Source organism: Cetorhinus maximus, chromosome 28 (genome assembly GCF_964194155.1).
Source record: "Cetorhinus maximus chromosome 28, sCetMax3.hap1.1, whole genome shotgun sequence".
NCBI lineage: Eukaryota > Metazoa > Chordata > Chondrichthyes > Lamniformes > Cetorhinidae > Cetorhinus > Cetorhinus maximus.
This window is the reverse complement of record NC_135906.1, coordinates 19,287,770-19,301,116: the sequence shown is the minus strand read 5'-3', so window position 1 is coordinate 19,301,116 and position 13,347 is coordinate 19,287,770. Positions and strand designations below refer to the sequence as shown.

The 13,347-nt window shown below is 39.7% G+C and overlaps 1 protein-coding gene across 1 annotated transcript in view; it reads right to left on the bottom strand.

The window, feature by feature from the left end:
- Positions 1-13,347, bottom strand: part of LOC144668888 (voltage-dependent P/Q-type calcium channel subunit alpha-1A-like) — a 741,147-nt gene that overhangs the window by 107,070 nt on the left and 620,730 nt on the right. Inside the window, exons 34-35 of the mRNA XM_078531346.1 lie at positions 4,236-4,352; positions 2,790-2,855 (exon numbers count right to left, since the gene is read on the bottom strand). Coding sequence (XP_078387472.1) covers positions 2,790-2,855; positions 4,236-4,352 — 183 coding nt within the window. The remainder of the gene's footprint in view (positions 1-2,789; positions 2,856-4,235; positions 4,353-13,347) is intronic.

The window sequence follows — 13,347 nt, the reverse complement described above, 5'->3', positions numbered from 1 at the left end:
TCAAACATCAAAATGGTAGTTTAAGTTGGGAAAGCACAGAAATAAATAAATAGATCAATGGCCAGTTTTAGTCAATTGGTTTTATTTTCCCACCACAAGTATTCTGAGGTCTGTCAACATACCAGAGGAGTTCAGGTGGTTGAGGTCACAGGAGGAAAGAAGTGACACAAGAAGTAAGAGCAGGAGGAAATCATATGGTGCCTTAAGCTGCTTTGCCATTTAATAGCTAATATTACTCTTCAACTCCACTATGCTGCCACTCTCCGTATCTTTAAGACTGAAAACCTGTAGACTAGCTCATCCTTGTGGCCTAGCCCATCCCTGCAGTCCAGCCCATCTTCGTAGATAAACACATCCCTGTAGATTAGCCCACCCCTATATCTACCCAATCCCGTATCCAGCCAATCCTGTATCTAGCCCATCCATATTGGAAGCCTTGGTGACAGCTCATCATCAGACATAGTCTGCATAGTCTACTTTTGTGAAAGTAGAAGAGACACTGCGAGCCTTTTAAGTGGTATGCTTTACCACAGTTTCCAGTGGTTTGCAAGTGTGATAACATGAGTGGCCTCAGACCTAGCAGTCAGGTCTATCCCAGTAATTGCGCAATGCTGCCTATACCATTTAGAAAAAGAGATAATGCATGTTTGATGTGTTCAGCTAGATATCTCTATTTAGCCACTAGATGGAAGCAGCACACTGTAAGCCAGGCCACAACCATTTCCACAAAACTAAGTAGGACTGTTCACTGTCCTTTTCAATCACTGGAAATCACCAAAAATAGCTACTCAACAGGGCCTGGGTATTGACACAATTTCTTTTGCCCCATTTTTATTTATTACATCTCATTTGCTAGCAGTTTACCCTAAGATATAGGAGATGTAATATCAAAGAGGGAACTATTTAAAAAATGAAAACTGTTGGTAGGTTATTCTAATTCAATCATTCTGCATCATTCTCAATTAATTGATTATTTTTATTTCTAATGATATTGGCTTTTTGGGGTTATTTATTGAGTGAGATTGCCTAGGATCAAGTCTGTAACTGTGCGCTCCACCCACTGAAAACCGAATTGAGACTTCCCTGACCTATTTCAAGTAGAAGTTGTGCAGAGCATCGGGACTGTCATTTCAGCCTGGTTTGAATTATTCAGTTGCTATATATGTTATGATTTTTCAAATCAATATTTTGAGGCTTCCTGTTTGCTTTGCAACACATTATTTTTCCCCACTGGTCAGTTCCCTCTCCTCTGATTGGACTGCTCCAGTCGTCCATCCGCAAGCTATAATTTTGGAAGGTGCTGACAACACTACAGCTTGTTTGGTTTCCCAGATGTTCTGAACAGAGTTGGAAAACAGTACTAGAATCAGTTTCTTCCCTTCCACCCATACTTCCCCACTGAACATAGGGAAGTTTATTGCTGAAAAAGAGACATGCTGTCGAAACTTTTTGTCTTGCGCTCATCAGGACAGACTCACAAGATTACCAAATCTCAAAGAGAACAATTTATACTGCATGAGAAGAGGGTGCTGATTGGTTGGCAAGTAGACTGTTTGGTAGAGGCGTTGCCATGGAGAATGTACCCGGGAATGGCTGTTTATTCCCATAGGAAAACCTGAGATGTGAATGTCAGTGAGATTCAGTTTGGAATCTGTTCTCATTGTAAGAGCCCCAGCACCTCTACTTGCCATTCCATTAAATTACTATAAACCAATTACAACAGTGGATCACCATCATGTGATCCATATAATGCACGAACCAATCAATCCCTGCTGTATCAAAATGACATTCTATGCAGTAATGAATGTTTTAACACATAACCTAGATATAAAATCTCATATTCAAAATTCTAAAAGAATATTCGGTTTATGGTCTTGCTGCAATGAACTTATATTAAACAGGAAGGAATATTCAGGGGCAATATTTCTTGTCCAAAATGCCAGCTTGGCTTAATTGGTATCATCCCTGCCACTAAGTCAGAAGTCCATGGGTTCAAGCCCTGACTTCAGGACCAGGCACATGATATCAGCTGACAGTCTAATGCATTTCTGAGGCAGTTAAAGGAGCTATCCTTCAGATAAGGCATTAAATTAAGGCCACATCTACCCGCCATTCCACTACTCAGGGAAGAGCAAAGAGTTATCCCAGTGTTATCTCCACATTCCCCACTCAACTAATGCCACCAAGAAACAGGTGATCTGATTATTCATCTCATTACCATTTGAGAGATCTTCTTGTGTGCAAAATGGCAATCATTGGGCTTCAAAGTAATTCTTTGTAAGTATACGGAATAGATAGATCTTGTTGATCAAATGTATTAAGGGATATGGGGCAAAGGCGGGTATGTGAAGTTAGGTTGCAGATCAGATATGATCTCACTAAATGACAGAACAGGCTAAAAAAGCCTGTTTCTATATGGGTTCTAAGGTGCTGTTTACATTCTTCTGTTCATGATTATACTATGACATTTCACTAAGTGGCAAATTTATGACCTGAATAGAGACATGCCATGTTGGAGCTCCTAGTCTGTATGTCACTGCTGTAACCTCACTGAAAGTGAGTAATTTGAAATGGCCCTACTACTTGTAGCGAGACTGAGCCTCAGATATTCTTGCTGAATTTCATAGCCTGTGGAATATTTTCCAGCTGAGCTGTAGGGGGTAGGGAGGAGGGGACCTATTTTAGTTTTGTTAAAATAATGCATTGATGGTAACATTTTAGAAACAGATTTGCAAAGGTTTTGGACATTTTTCTTCCAGATTATAAATAGAAAAGAAATTCTGTCTTACCTGCATTCCAATAATGGCATAAATGAAGAACAGCATTGCAATCAGGAGACAGACGTAAGGCAATGCCTGAAAAATAGATTCAATCACCCATTCCATTCTCCAAGTGTCTCAAAAATCAAATATTATGTATCACACTAATAAGGTATTTCCAGTTCCGTAAACATATTGACCAGGTTGTTTCCCTACTGGGCTGAAAACTGCCAGGTGAAATTAGATTCTGAGATTCTGGTGCTGGGAATGGAACAACTTTAATATTGGCCACATTCTTATCAAGCAGTGCTTTTGGAGCAGGGTTGGAGGGAAGGGTTATGGACATGGAAATGCTAGTTTTCCAAATGTTCTATAATTTTTAACTGCAGGATGTGTTGTCAATTTTTTCTCCAGGTTTCCCAGATCAATCAACCTATCAAACTAGCTTGATAAGCTGATTGGCATGCTGCCTTCTGCTAAGTGGGAAATCCTGCAGCAGAAGGATGCAGTTGGTCTGGTGGATAGAGATCACAGGGGGAAGAGGTCGGGGGGTGCAGAATGTAGTTGGGGAGGTCAAGATGGTAGTTGTTACGGGGGCTTGCGTTGTTAGAGTGTGGTTGACAGGCAAGATTACAAGGAGGATGAAGATCATAGAGGTGGGGATTGGAGGTGGGGATTGGGGGTGGGTGGTGGGGATGGGTTTGCTAGGTAGCCAGTTAGACCTGGAGGTAACACTCCTCCTCCTCTTGGCCCACAAGCAGTGCTGTAAAGGCACTTAGCTGTTGGATCCGGCCCTTCTCACCTCTTTTTATCAGTCGGTTTCCAGAGGCCAAGGAAACCCAGCGGACAATATTAATGGATAGAACTCTTCTAAAACGCAAGCATTCAACATGCCTCCTGGGAGCACTTTGGTCATTCACCTCCCTTTCCTCCTCCATTAAAACAGAAACTGGATTGATTTGAGGTGGGTTGGGTTTGGGCCTGAGATTTATTTTAATGAACTTTTGTACCATTTTATTTTCCCACCTGACCCAAACTCACCAGTTTTGGAGGTTAAAATTACCCCCCATGATGTTAGCATCAAGTATTTTCAAATAAGTGTAGCATGCTTACACACAGTAAAGCTCCCTCTACTCTAACCCAACCTCAAAATGGTGCCCCCCCCCCCGACCAATTGCACTTGTGCAACATTTTCCAATTTCTCACGATAGCCATCATAGGAGTTCTCTGATGAACTTAACCAACTTGATGCATTCTGTGCTGTGAGCTTGTACCCAGTTGTATTGAGATATGGCCAAACATGGAATTCGACATCTAAGGCAGACTTTCATTCTTTCAGCCTGTACTGGATTTGAACCTAGCTCTCGAAGGGGAAAGAACAGCGCCTAACCTTCTGCAAAACCCAATTCCCCGGCCAACATATCTGATTTGATATCTGAGGGACTGGTTTGAAAACAAAACTGTTACTTGTCTCACCTTAAAAGATTGGATAAATGTCCACATCAAGATACGGATGGTGTAACCCTGTCTCAGGAGCTTGATAAGTCGAGCAGCACGGAAGAACCGTAGAAAGCTCAGGTTGATAATATTTTTCTACAAAAGCGAGGTCAATGAACAAACAGGACAGTTAAAAATGAATGTCTGCTTGTCTCTGCTGGCTGCATTTGACAAGAATGGCACTTAAAGAAGACTCCCAAATAACAAGTCTGGCTATCATCCAATCATGGGAAAGAATGGGTTTCCTTGTTAAAATATATATATAAGTATATATGTATATATATTTATAACACAACCAAATGCACTGTTCTTTGACACTAGCAAGCCGTAATGTGGAGTCTACTTGCAAGTAAAATGCACGTTATGTGGGGTTTGCAAACATTCTGCAGAAATAAAACAATTCCTTTTAAAGTTATGATTTACATCCATAGACTCCAGTGAGCATGCACGGGTACCAACTGCAAAAAGCAACAACACAGTAGCAGTCCCTGATAAGAGCTGTGGACTGATAAATCGGCAGCTCTTTAAACGCATGCAGTAAATGTACATTTTTAGTAATGCAACAGCTTGAATTTTTCAGTGGTATGACCCAGCTATCAAATACCCACAGAATGGCAAAGAAAAACAGAAGTTGAGCAGACTTAAAAGTAAATCAAATACATATATATAATCAAAATAAATCCTTCAACCTAACCGCTGGCTCTTCATTTACCTTGTCTTTCTTTTCACTTTTTTCAATTTTGCTTTTACCCTGCACTAGCAGCCTTGATTTTTTTTTAACCTGGGCTTCTCAAAAAAGCCCATACTGGCTTATATAATTTCTTCATGGTGCTTTTCCAAATCATACCCTTTGGTAAAGAATGACAAAAAAAAGCAGCAAGACTGCACTACAAGAATTCTTGGACAGGCTATTGTGTTCCACACATGTGAAGTGGTATCAACACTCCAGTAGCCTGGTCACCAAGATATAAAGTATAAAAGGCTGACACAGCAACCTATTGGCAAGGACCACCCCACTCTTGTAACAGATTTTTGTCACTAAGGAAAGGCCTTTCACACTAGGCAATGATAAATTCATTATTATAGAGACCTTCATCATCAATTTGGACTAGATTCAACTCTGGTCTTAAAAGGTGAAAGGACACTATGAATCATTGCTCAATATTGTCCCTTCCTAACATATTTAATAACTGGCATTCAAATAATATATTCATTATTTTATTTTAGTTATATTATTAAATTTTAAGTTGTCAATAGGTGACACATATAGCATCAGGATCTCTTTCAATATATTGCTGTATGTATGAAGGATTCTTAATAGCAGTCACCCATGGATATTTCAAAATCTCCATCACTCATATCAGGTAACATGGAGGCAGTGGGTCAGTCATACATGTGCACAAATTTTAAATGGACCAGTGACCAAACACAAGGAAAGGGTCCAAAGCAGGGAGTGATGTCCACAGGCTTGAAGAGGAAACAGAAGCCAAAAGGACTGTTTTCTGGCTCTAAAGCCCTGAAAAGCCATCCATTTGAAAAAAGATGTACCTGTAAACATTTGTGCTGCAATTTCAATGCCTATGGTAAAATCTCTTTCCCTATAATGTAATCCCATTTCTTTTGGTAATCTAATTGTTGAAAGATGGATATGGTGATAGGGGAGATGGTGTTAAGGTTGAAAGATAGGTTTGAGAGTTGAAAGGCGGATTTTATAAAGGGGGAGCTAGTATTAGAGAGTTGATCAAGATAGGCTGATGGTTGAGAAGCACCTTATAGAACATGATGGTCCCTGAGCTACCACATCATCAAGAAAAACATTTAAAAAGGATGTCTAATGTAGGATATAAAAATACATATTCAGACCTCCAGTATCTGCAGTATTTCACTTTTATTTACATTTTCTGGAACTTTGATTTTGTCTTTGAGGACAAAGAGAAATTTGCTAACCCTTCCTCTGCAGGTTTAATTGGCTGGTTGGACTTATCTACACAGCAGATAGAACAGTGGAAGGCACAGCCTTGTTCTGCTAAATTAACTTTTCACAATTACTAATAAACCATTATTAATATAACTTATTTTTGAATCTTTGGGAGGAGGGCACTGAAGTGAGAGGTGGGTGGGAGCCAAAACAAAATCCAAAGCCATGCCAAAAAACACAATCCAAGAAAGCAACAGCATTTCACAATTCAGTGCTGCATGGCATGCCAAGGGTACGTAGTTTGTGTATGCATTAGGCTCAAAAAAATTACAAACCAACCGTGGTCTATATGTAGATGTTGTTGATGGATGATTGTAATTGGATTGCATTGGGATTGATTTGCAACCAGTTTTAAAATTAGTTGGCATGGACACACAGACAGATACATGGATGGACACATGAATTTCATAGTGCATTTTGATTGGATGAATTATTTCAGAAGGCGTTGTGCCAATAAAGCACAGATTAAAGACAGCATGTGAAAAGACAAAACAAGAAATACATCAATCATTATAGGCAGTTCGCTTTCTTTTGACGGCAATGATCTATATCAAAATACAATAGCAATAGACTGGTTCAGACAGGAATAGTGCACACTGGCTGCAGATTTTGGTCAAGCAAGTGCAATGAACATACATGTGTATATATAAACACACACACTTGTAGTTTGCACTTTGCTTCTAATTTAGCTTTTGGACTTTTGGCACTATTTTCATCACAACATTTGTATAGTGATTGTACAAAAAGTGCCCATTTGCAAATACTTTTGTGATTTTCTTAGTTCTGGAGCTAATTTGGATAAGAATAATACCACTATCCCCAACTGGAAAAAGTAGTCTGACTTCCAGATCTGAAAAAATAGTGCACAAAAATAAATATCAGGTGGTGAGAGAGCACCAGTACCATTCAAAGGGGCGTGTTAATACAGTTGAATTGTTTTGGAAGTCCTGTACACTGTTATGTCTCTGTCAGTACATATATCACTGATATACATTTAGTTTAGGTCCTACCACCCCTGGCTACAGCAAAACTAATTCCCAGTGTATTTTCTAGTTTCTGCACAATGCCCAAGTGGTGGCACCAATCTTTCATTTTATAACAATGATCAAGCATCTAGCAAAATACCTACATTGAATTTTTTCTATTCTCCACTTTTACACACCCTTTCCAAAGGAGAACTAATAATTGAACAAATGATTGACAAATGCCCTCTTCGCATTTACAAACCCACAACACAAACACAATGCAGGGCTACTTAAGCACAATATTATAATGAAAATAACATGTGGTTCTTCACTCTCCCCAATACCTTTTCATTAAGGCATTGTCTCTTTGAAATAAATATTTAAGACTTTCATCCTTTAACTGTAAAAGTACTTACAGTAGATAAGAAAATGAGAATGTCTAATGTGCTTTGACCCATAACACTACTTGTACTATTTACTGTTTCTATCATTCTCCTTTGCTAAACAGGAGCTGGCAAGTTTATCTCTCCCTGTTATAAAATATCCTGCTGTACAAAGTTTCATATGTTGCATTATCTGCTATTTTACACCCACAATTGCAGATGCTGTTTATATCCCATTTTGCATTTGCTGAATTTATACATTGTTATGACCTTTGACCCAGAAGCAGTACAGTAAGGGAAATTGTAATTTCTTTAAAATGTCTGCGGAATCTGTAATTGTTTTTAAGGATGCTTGGAAAGGACTTTTAAGACTTTGCATCAATTGTAAATGGATCAATTGTACATTTCTTGGATAATAAGAAATACTGGTCCATGTGACCTACCAACCCTTAATCTGGAAGCAGTACCAACAGGAAGAAATTTAAGATAGAAATGCCAGGTGGATGAACACAAAGGAGAGCTGCAGATACAAAGGAAAGCTACAAGCAGAGGGGATGGAGGATGAAGACAATCAGCACACCGATGCAGACACAAAGAGAAAGCAGAGACAGAAAGAGAAACTCAGAATTCTCACGAGAAGAAGCAAATAAATCACTTAAGAGGCCAGTTTTTCTATTTGGCAGAAAGGAGACAAGAGCTTTTGGAGGTACTGTGAAAGCTGGCTAAAAAGGTCTAAAACCTGGAAAACTGTGTGAATAGCTCAGAGACACTGCTGGGTGTTTTCTCAGAAGTGGCCAGGCCATGAGCTGGGTTGGTTGGTTGAAAAGGAACTCTGGAAAGTTATCATCAGGGCTGTCATGACCCGATGGAGAGAAAAAGTTTGTAGAATTGTGCCTTGCTGATGATAACTGTACCAATAAAACCCAGATGTGAAAGCTGTTGTTGTATAGGACTCCTGACTTACCCTGTGTGAATGAAGAACAGCATATTGTGGAACTGTATAGCTACGTAATGCCATATATGCTGAAATGGTGTGGTTGTGTATGACCAGTCTTTGTTGTATCAATTATTTGAAGTGAAATTTGCCTTTGTAGTTGGAGTATTATTTGCCTGTTAATCCAAGTTGTTTATGTTAAAGTAAAGCTACAAAAAGTGGGACATTGTTCATAATTTCTTCATTTGGGGGGCATTCAGTAAATTTGGTAATTTTGGTTTACAGTTCCCCCAAAGGGATTGGAAAAAAATTGGGAGTTCAAGTCCAGGATATGAACCCAGAGACTAAAATGGGTTCACTGGAACTTTCCAGCATTTAAACAAACAAAATTTCATGTTTGATTTTGCTATATTTTATTGGGAAATTGACATGAGTACCTTTGAGGCTCAAGCCTTTGTTGTAAGAGAGGGTCTGACTCCCAGAAACTTGAAACAGTTGAGAAAAGATGATATACAGGCTGCAGCAGTGCCTTAAAGGTTCTAAAGCAGGTTCTTCAAAAGATGGAGCATAAGTTCACATAAAAATAGATTAAAAAATCCTTGTATCTATAAGTACAGAATACAAAAGAAATGAGGTAATATTGGAATTTTACAGGACCACAAACAGGCTGTACTTGGGATTACTATGTAGCTTTGAACATTCTCAGGTGAAAAGGATATGAATGTAATACATTCACCACTAAAGGACAAGGAGGCAGAGTGAGGAAGAGAAATTTGGGCTTTTTTACTGAAGCTCCAAACAATGAGCAAGTGTGAGAGTGAATGAGTGTGTGTGTGAGCGAGTGAGAGAGCGAGGAGTGAATGTGAGAGACCACACACGCACACACACCAACCATATCCTCTCTCCCTCCTCAAAAACCTATTTACACACCAGGCCAGGAGAGGAGGAAAACCCAGGCTGAAAGGCAACTCGCATCCGACTCCCATTTTCATATGCCTTCCACCAAGGCCAGCTCAAAAAGTACACAAGGTTGGCGTTAGTCAAATACAACTCCTTATCTTGATTCTGGTTCCCTTCCCCTTCCCCTTCCCTGGTAACCAGGACTTGAGGTCTAGTCTGTTTCACTTTCACTCTGCTTCTTAAGGAAAATGGTAAAAAAGTTTTTATTAGTTAGATCTGATGCTTGGCACTTTTTAACGGTCATTTTTATTAATTACTCATTGTTAAATTATCCATTTATTGTTTTGACATTGATTTTTTTGCTCAGCAAGTTGTTTATGTTTTCTTCAAGCTTTAACTTTTTTTTCTGGAATTCATGATTAATGTGCCAAACCAGACCTCAGGAAGCTACTGCTGGGTTTCCTGCTGAAGGGGATTGAGAGGCTCACAAGAAGTCTGATTTTTTTTTAGAAGGCTGGCAAAAGAGTTTATTTTTGCTCCAATAGAAATGGGACGTGTTGGAAATACTCAGCATCTCTGGCGGCATCTGTGCAGAGAGAAACAGAAGTCAGTGACCCTTCGTCAGAACTAGTGCAGATTGTGGACCTGAAGCATTGACTCTGTTCCTCTCTCCATAGATACTTCCTGGCCTGCTGAGTATTTGCAGCATTTGCTGTTTATATTTCAGATTTCCAGCATCTGCAGTACTTTGTTCTCCTATTACATGGTCCACGTTGAGCATTTGCAAGTGTGGTTAGTTTCAATTTAAAATGAGAAAATGTTTATCACTCGATGCAAAGTGTAATTTTTCTGTTAACAAAGCCCACTCGTGTGGATAAAAATAGTACGTTATTGCAAGTGAATCGGTTGGTGCTAACTTACTGGAAGGTTTTGCCAATTTTAAACTTGGAAGTGAAACCAGGACTCGCGCTCCAAAAGAATAAGTCCCTGTTAGTTCAAGATATTCTCATTTGTACATGGTATTGTTGTTTGAGGTGCTTATGAGGTTCAAGTCTTTTGGATGTTGCTGGCCAGATATTGCATAGGGTCAGGTTTAAAGAAGCAGAGCTGGCTGTATAACGAGTGACCAAGTTGAGAGTAATTGTCTGACAAAGCCACAGTTGTAAAGTGTATCATACTGAAACCTGAGCTTTTGATAGGCTTTATAAATAGAGGCATAGAGTACAAAAGACAAAAAGTTATGCTAGGCCTATATGAAACAGTTTGACCCCACAGTGACTAAGGTTCCCAATTTTGGGCACCCAAAGAATGTGAAGGGGAGGGTTAAAAAAGGGGGTGGGGGGGGTGGGATAAAGAGCCCAGAAACAGGAGAAGCACCAGGGCCCATGATTTCTCTTCCTGGCCCTGATTTTGTCTTAAGAATAGGTACGTGAAAGCTGAGAAATGAGAAAAACAAGCCTGATGCACCTGCCGAGTCAACAGGGCTATCACCCAGGTGATAATGTCCTGACTAGTAAAGCTCACAGCTCCCCGCAGGGTAGTTTTGGTGAATTGTTTAGCAGGTTCACCTTAGTTAAGGCTTAATAGGCAGACCCTGATCTAAGGAGCTTGTCTCAGACAGTGTGTTCTGAGGCAGAGGCTACAAAGGTCAATGAATGTTATTACATCAAGGATGTCATTTTAATGAGAAAGTGGAGGACTCCTCAGGGGGCAGCTGGTGAGTATTGGGCTGTAGTCCACCAAACTGTTGTATCTCTATGTTACTGCAATGAGTTTTTACGGATCACCTAAGAGATCCCAATTGCAGATCATGTGGGTATTTGGAAGATACGGGCTAGGATATTGGCACAATTTTATTTAGTGGAAGAATGTGGTTGTATTTTGAAAGACATGTCACATACGTCAGTGGTAGGGAAGCCCCAGACTTTGATCAAGCCAGCCCCATTAATCCCAATTCCAGCATTTAATGAACCTTTCAGTAAGGTTCTACTGACAATCATGGTTCCATCATGGACCATCCACCTGATTTCTGGAGATAATAGTGTTGAAAAGGATCACAGTGCACATTGTGATTGGCGAACTCATTCAGTTTTTCACAAAATATGGGTTGCCAAAAGAAATTCAGTTGGACCAAGGATCAGCTTTTATGTCAGGGATGTTCCAAGAGGTAATCATAGTCTCAAGGTGCTCTGGAGAGATACCATCAGGCCTTCAAGACTATGATTAAGGTCTATTGTTTTGAATACCCCCAGGGTTGGGATCAGGGATATTGTTTGTGTTATTCATGGCTAGAGACATGCCAAAGAGTCTACCTGTTTTAGTCGAACTGGTCTATGGGTATGAGGTTAGGGTGCCCTTAAGCTTATTAAGGAATGGTTCTGGGCCCAGGAGGAGACGACCAACCTCCTTGATGTGTCCAAGTTTTAGGAAAGGCTCTCGAAAGCTTGTGCGGTGGCTAGGGAACACTTCAAGGCCTCTCAACAGATGATGAAAGCATGAGCAAACAGAGCCATGTAGGCATGTCATTTACCCCAGGAGATGTTAGTCTTGTTATTTCTGCCTGGCAAACCATTGAAAGCTAGTTTAGTGGACTCTACTGCATTCAAAGGAAACTCAATAAGGTAAACTATGTAGTTAATACTCCCGCTCAGAAGAAAAGGCTGTGTCACATGAACAGACTAAAGAAGTGTTTTGTTATCTCTCTCTTGGTCCTGGGAGCAGGAAGGTTTACTATGGCCTGAACCTTGACCTGCTTTAACACTCAAGCTTGGCCCACCACGTGTGGTGAATAAGTGACCGTGGCTTTAGCAAACTCACTCTCTGTCAGATTGATGACGTTGATTAGCTTTAGCCAGCCTGTCAAACAAAGTTCTCAGATGCTGGATATGATCGTCCCAAGTGTCACTGTACACCAACAGGTCATCGATAACAACACAATATGAACCTAATCAGCCAGTAGGCTTAGCACAAGTAATAGACCCTATGGATAGTACTACAATTACCTGGATATGTACAGGTTCTACCAGAAATCTGTCCTTAATTTCAATAGTCACCCCACTGGCAAATTTATTGATGAAAAATATGAAGTTCAAGTGATCACAGTCAAATTAAATAGCACCTAGGATGTTAAAATCCATTTTAATCATTGAGTGAGTTCTTAAAGCCCAGATTTCAGTAGGCCAATCAAAGTGGTTGTTGACACCAGTAATGTAGGGGTAGAAGTGGTGTTGCTCTAAAATGATGATATCAGTATAGAATGGCCGGTTAGCTACTTTTATAAGAAGTTTGATAAACATCAAAGAAAATAATTGACCATCGAAAAGGAAGATTAAACTGGCGTTTCAGCAGTTCGAAGTGTATGTGACGAACAGTGAAGGAAGGTACTAGTCTATACAAACCACAACCTACAGGTGCTCCTAGGAAAGTTCAAATCAAGAGCTGTTTCAATGGAGTTTAATGCTGCAGATAGTTACACTAAAAGCTGTGCATGTTGCTGGTTGAAACAATATGATTGCAGGTGCCCTGTCAAGAGTTTAAAGAACAAAGGATGGTAACAATGTCTTAAAGGCAGGTGAACATTCATGATTTTATAAGATTGTAAAGTACAACTGTACGTTTGTAATGAAGTTTGTTCTGTAAATAAGATGTATCATTGTTGCTACCTGTATATGATGTAATACGCTATGTGTTAAAGTGTTTGAGGTTAGGAACTTGCCGTATTTTGAACATTATTGTAAAGAAAACTTAACCATGATAAAGCTTTCTTTTCCAAGGAGGGAAGTGCAATGACCTTTGACCCAGAAGCAACACAGTAAGGAAAATTGTAATTTCTTTAAAATGTCTGGAATCTCTAATTGCTTTTAAGAATGTTTGAAAAAAACTTTAAAGAGCTTGCATCAATTGTAAAGGGATCAATTGCATTTTTCTTGGA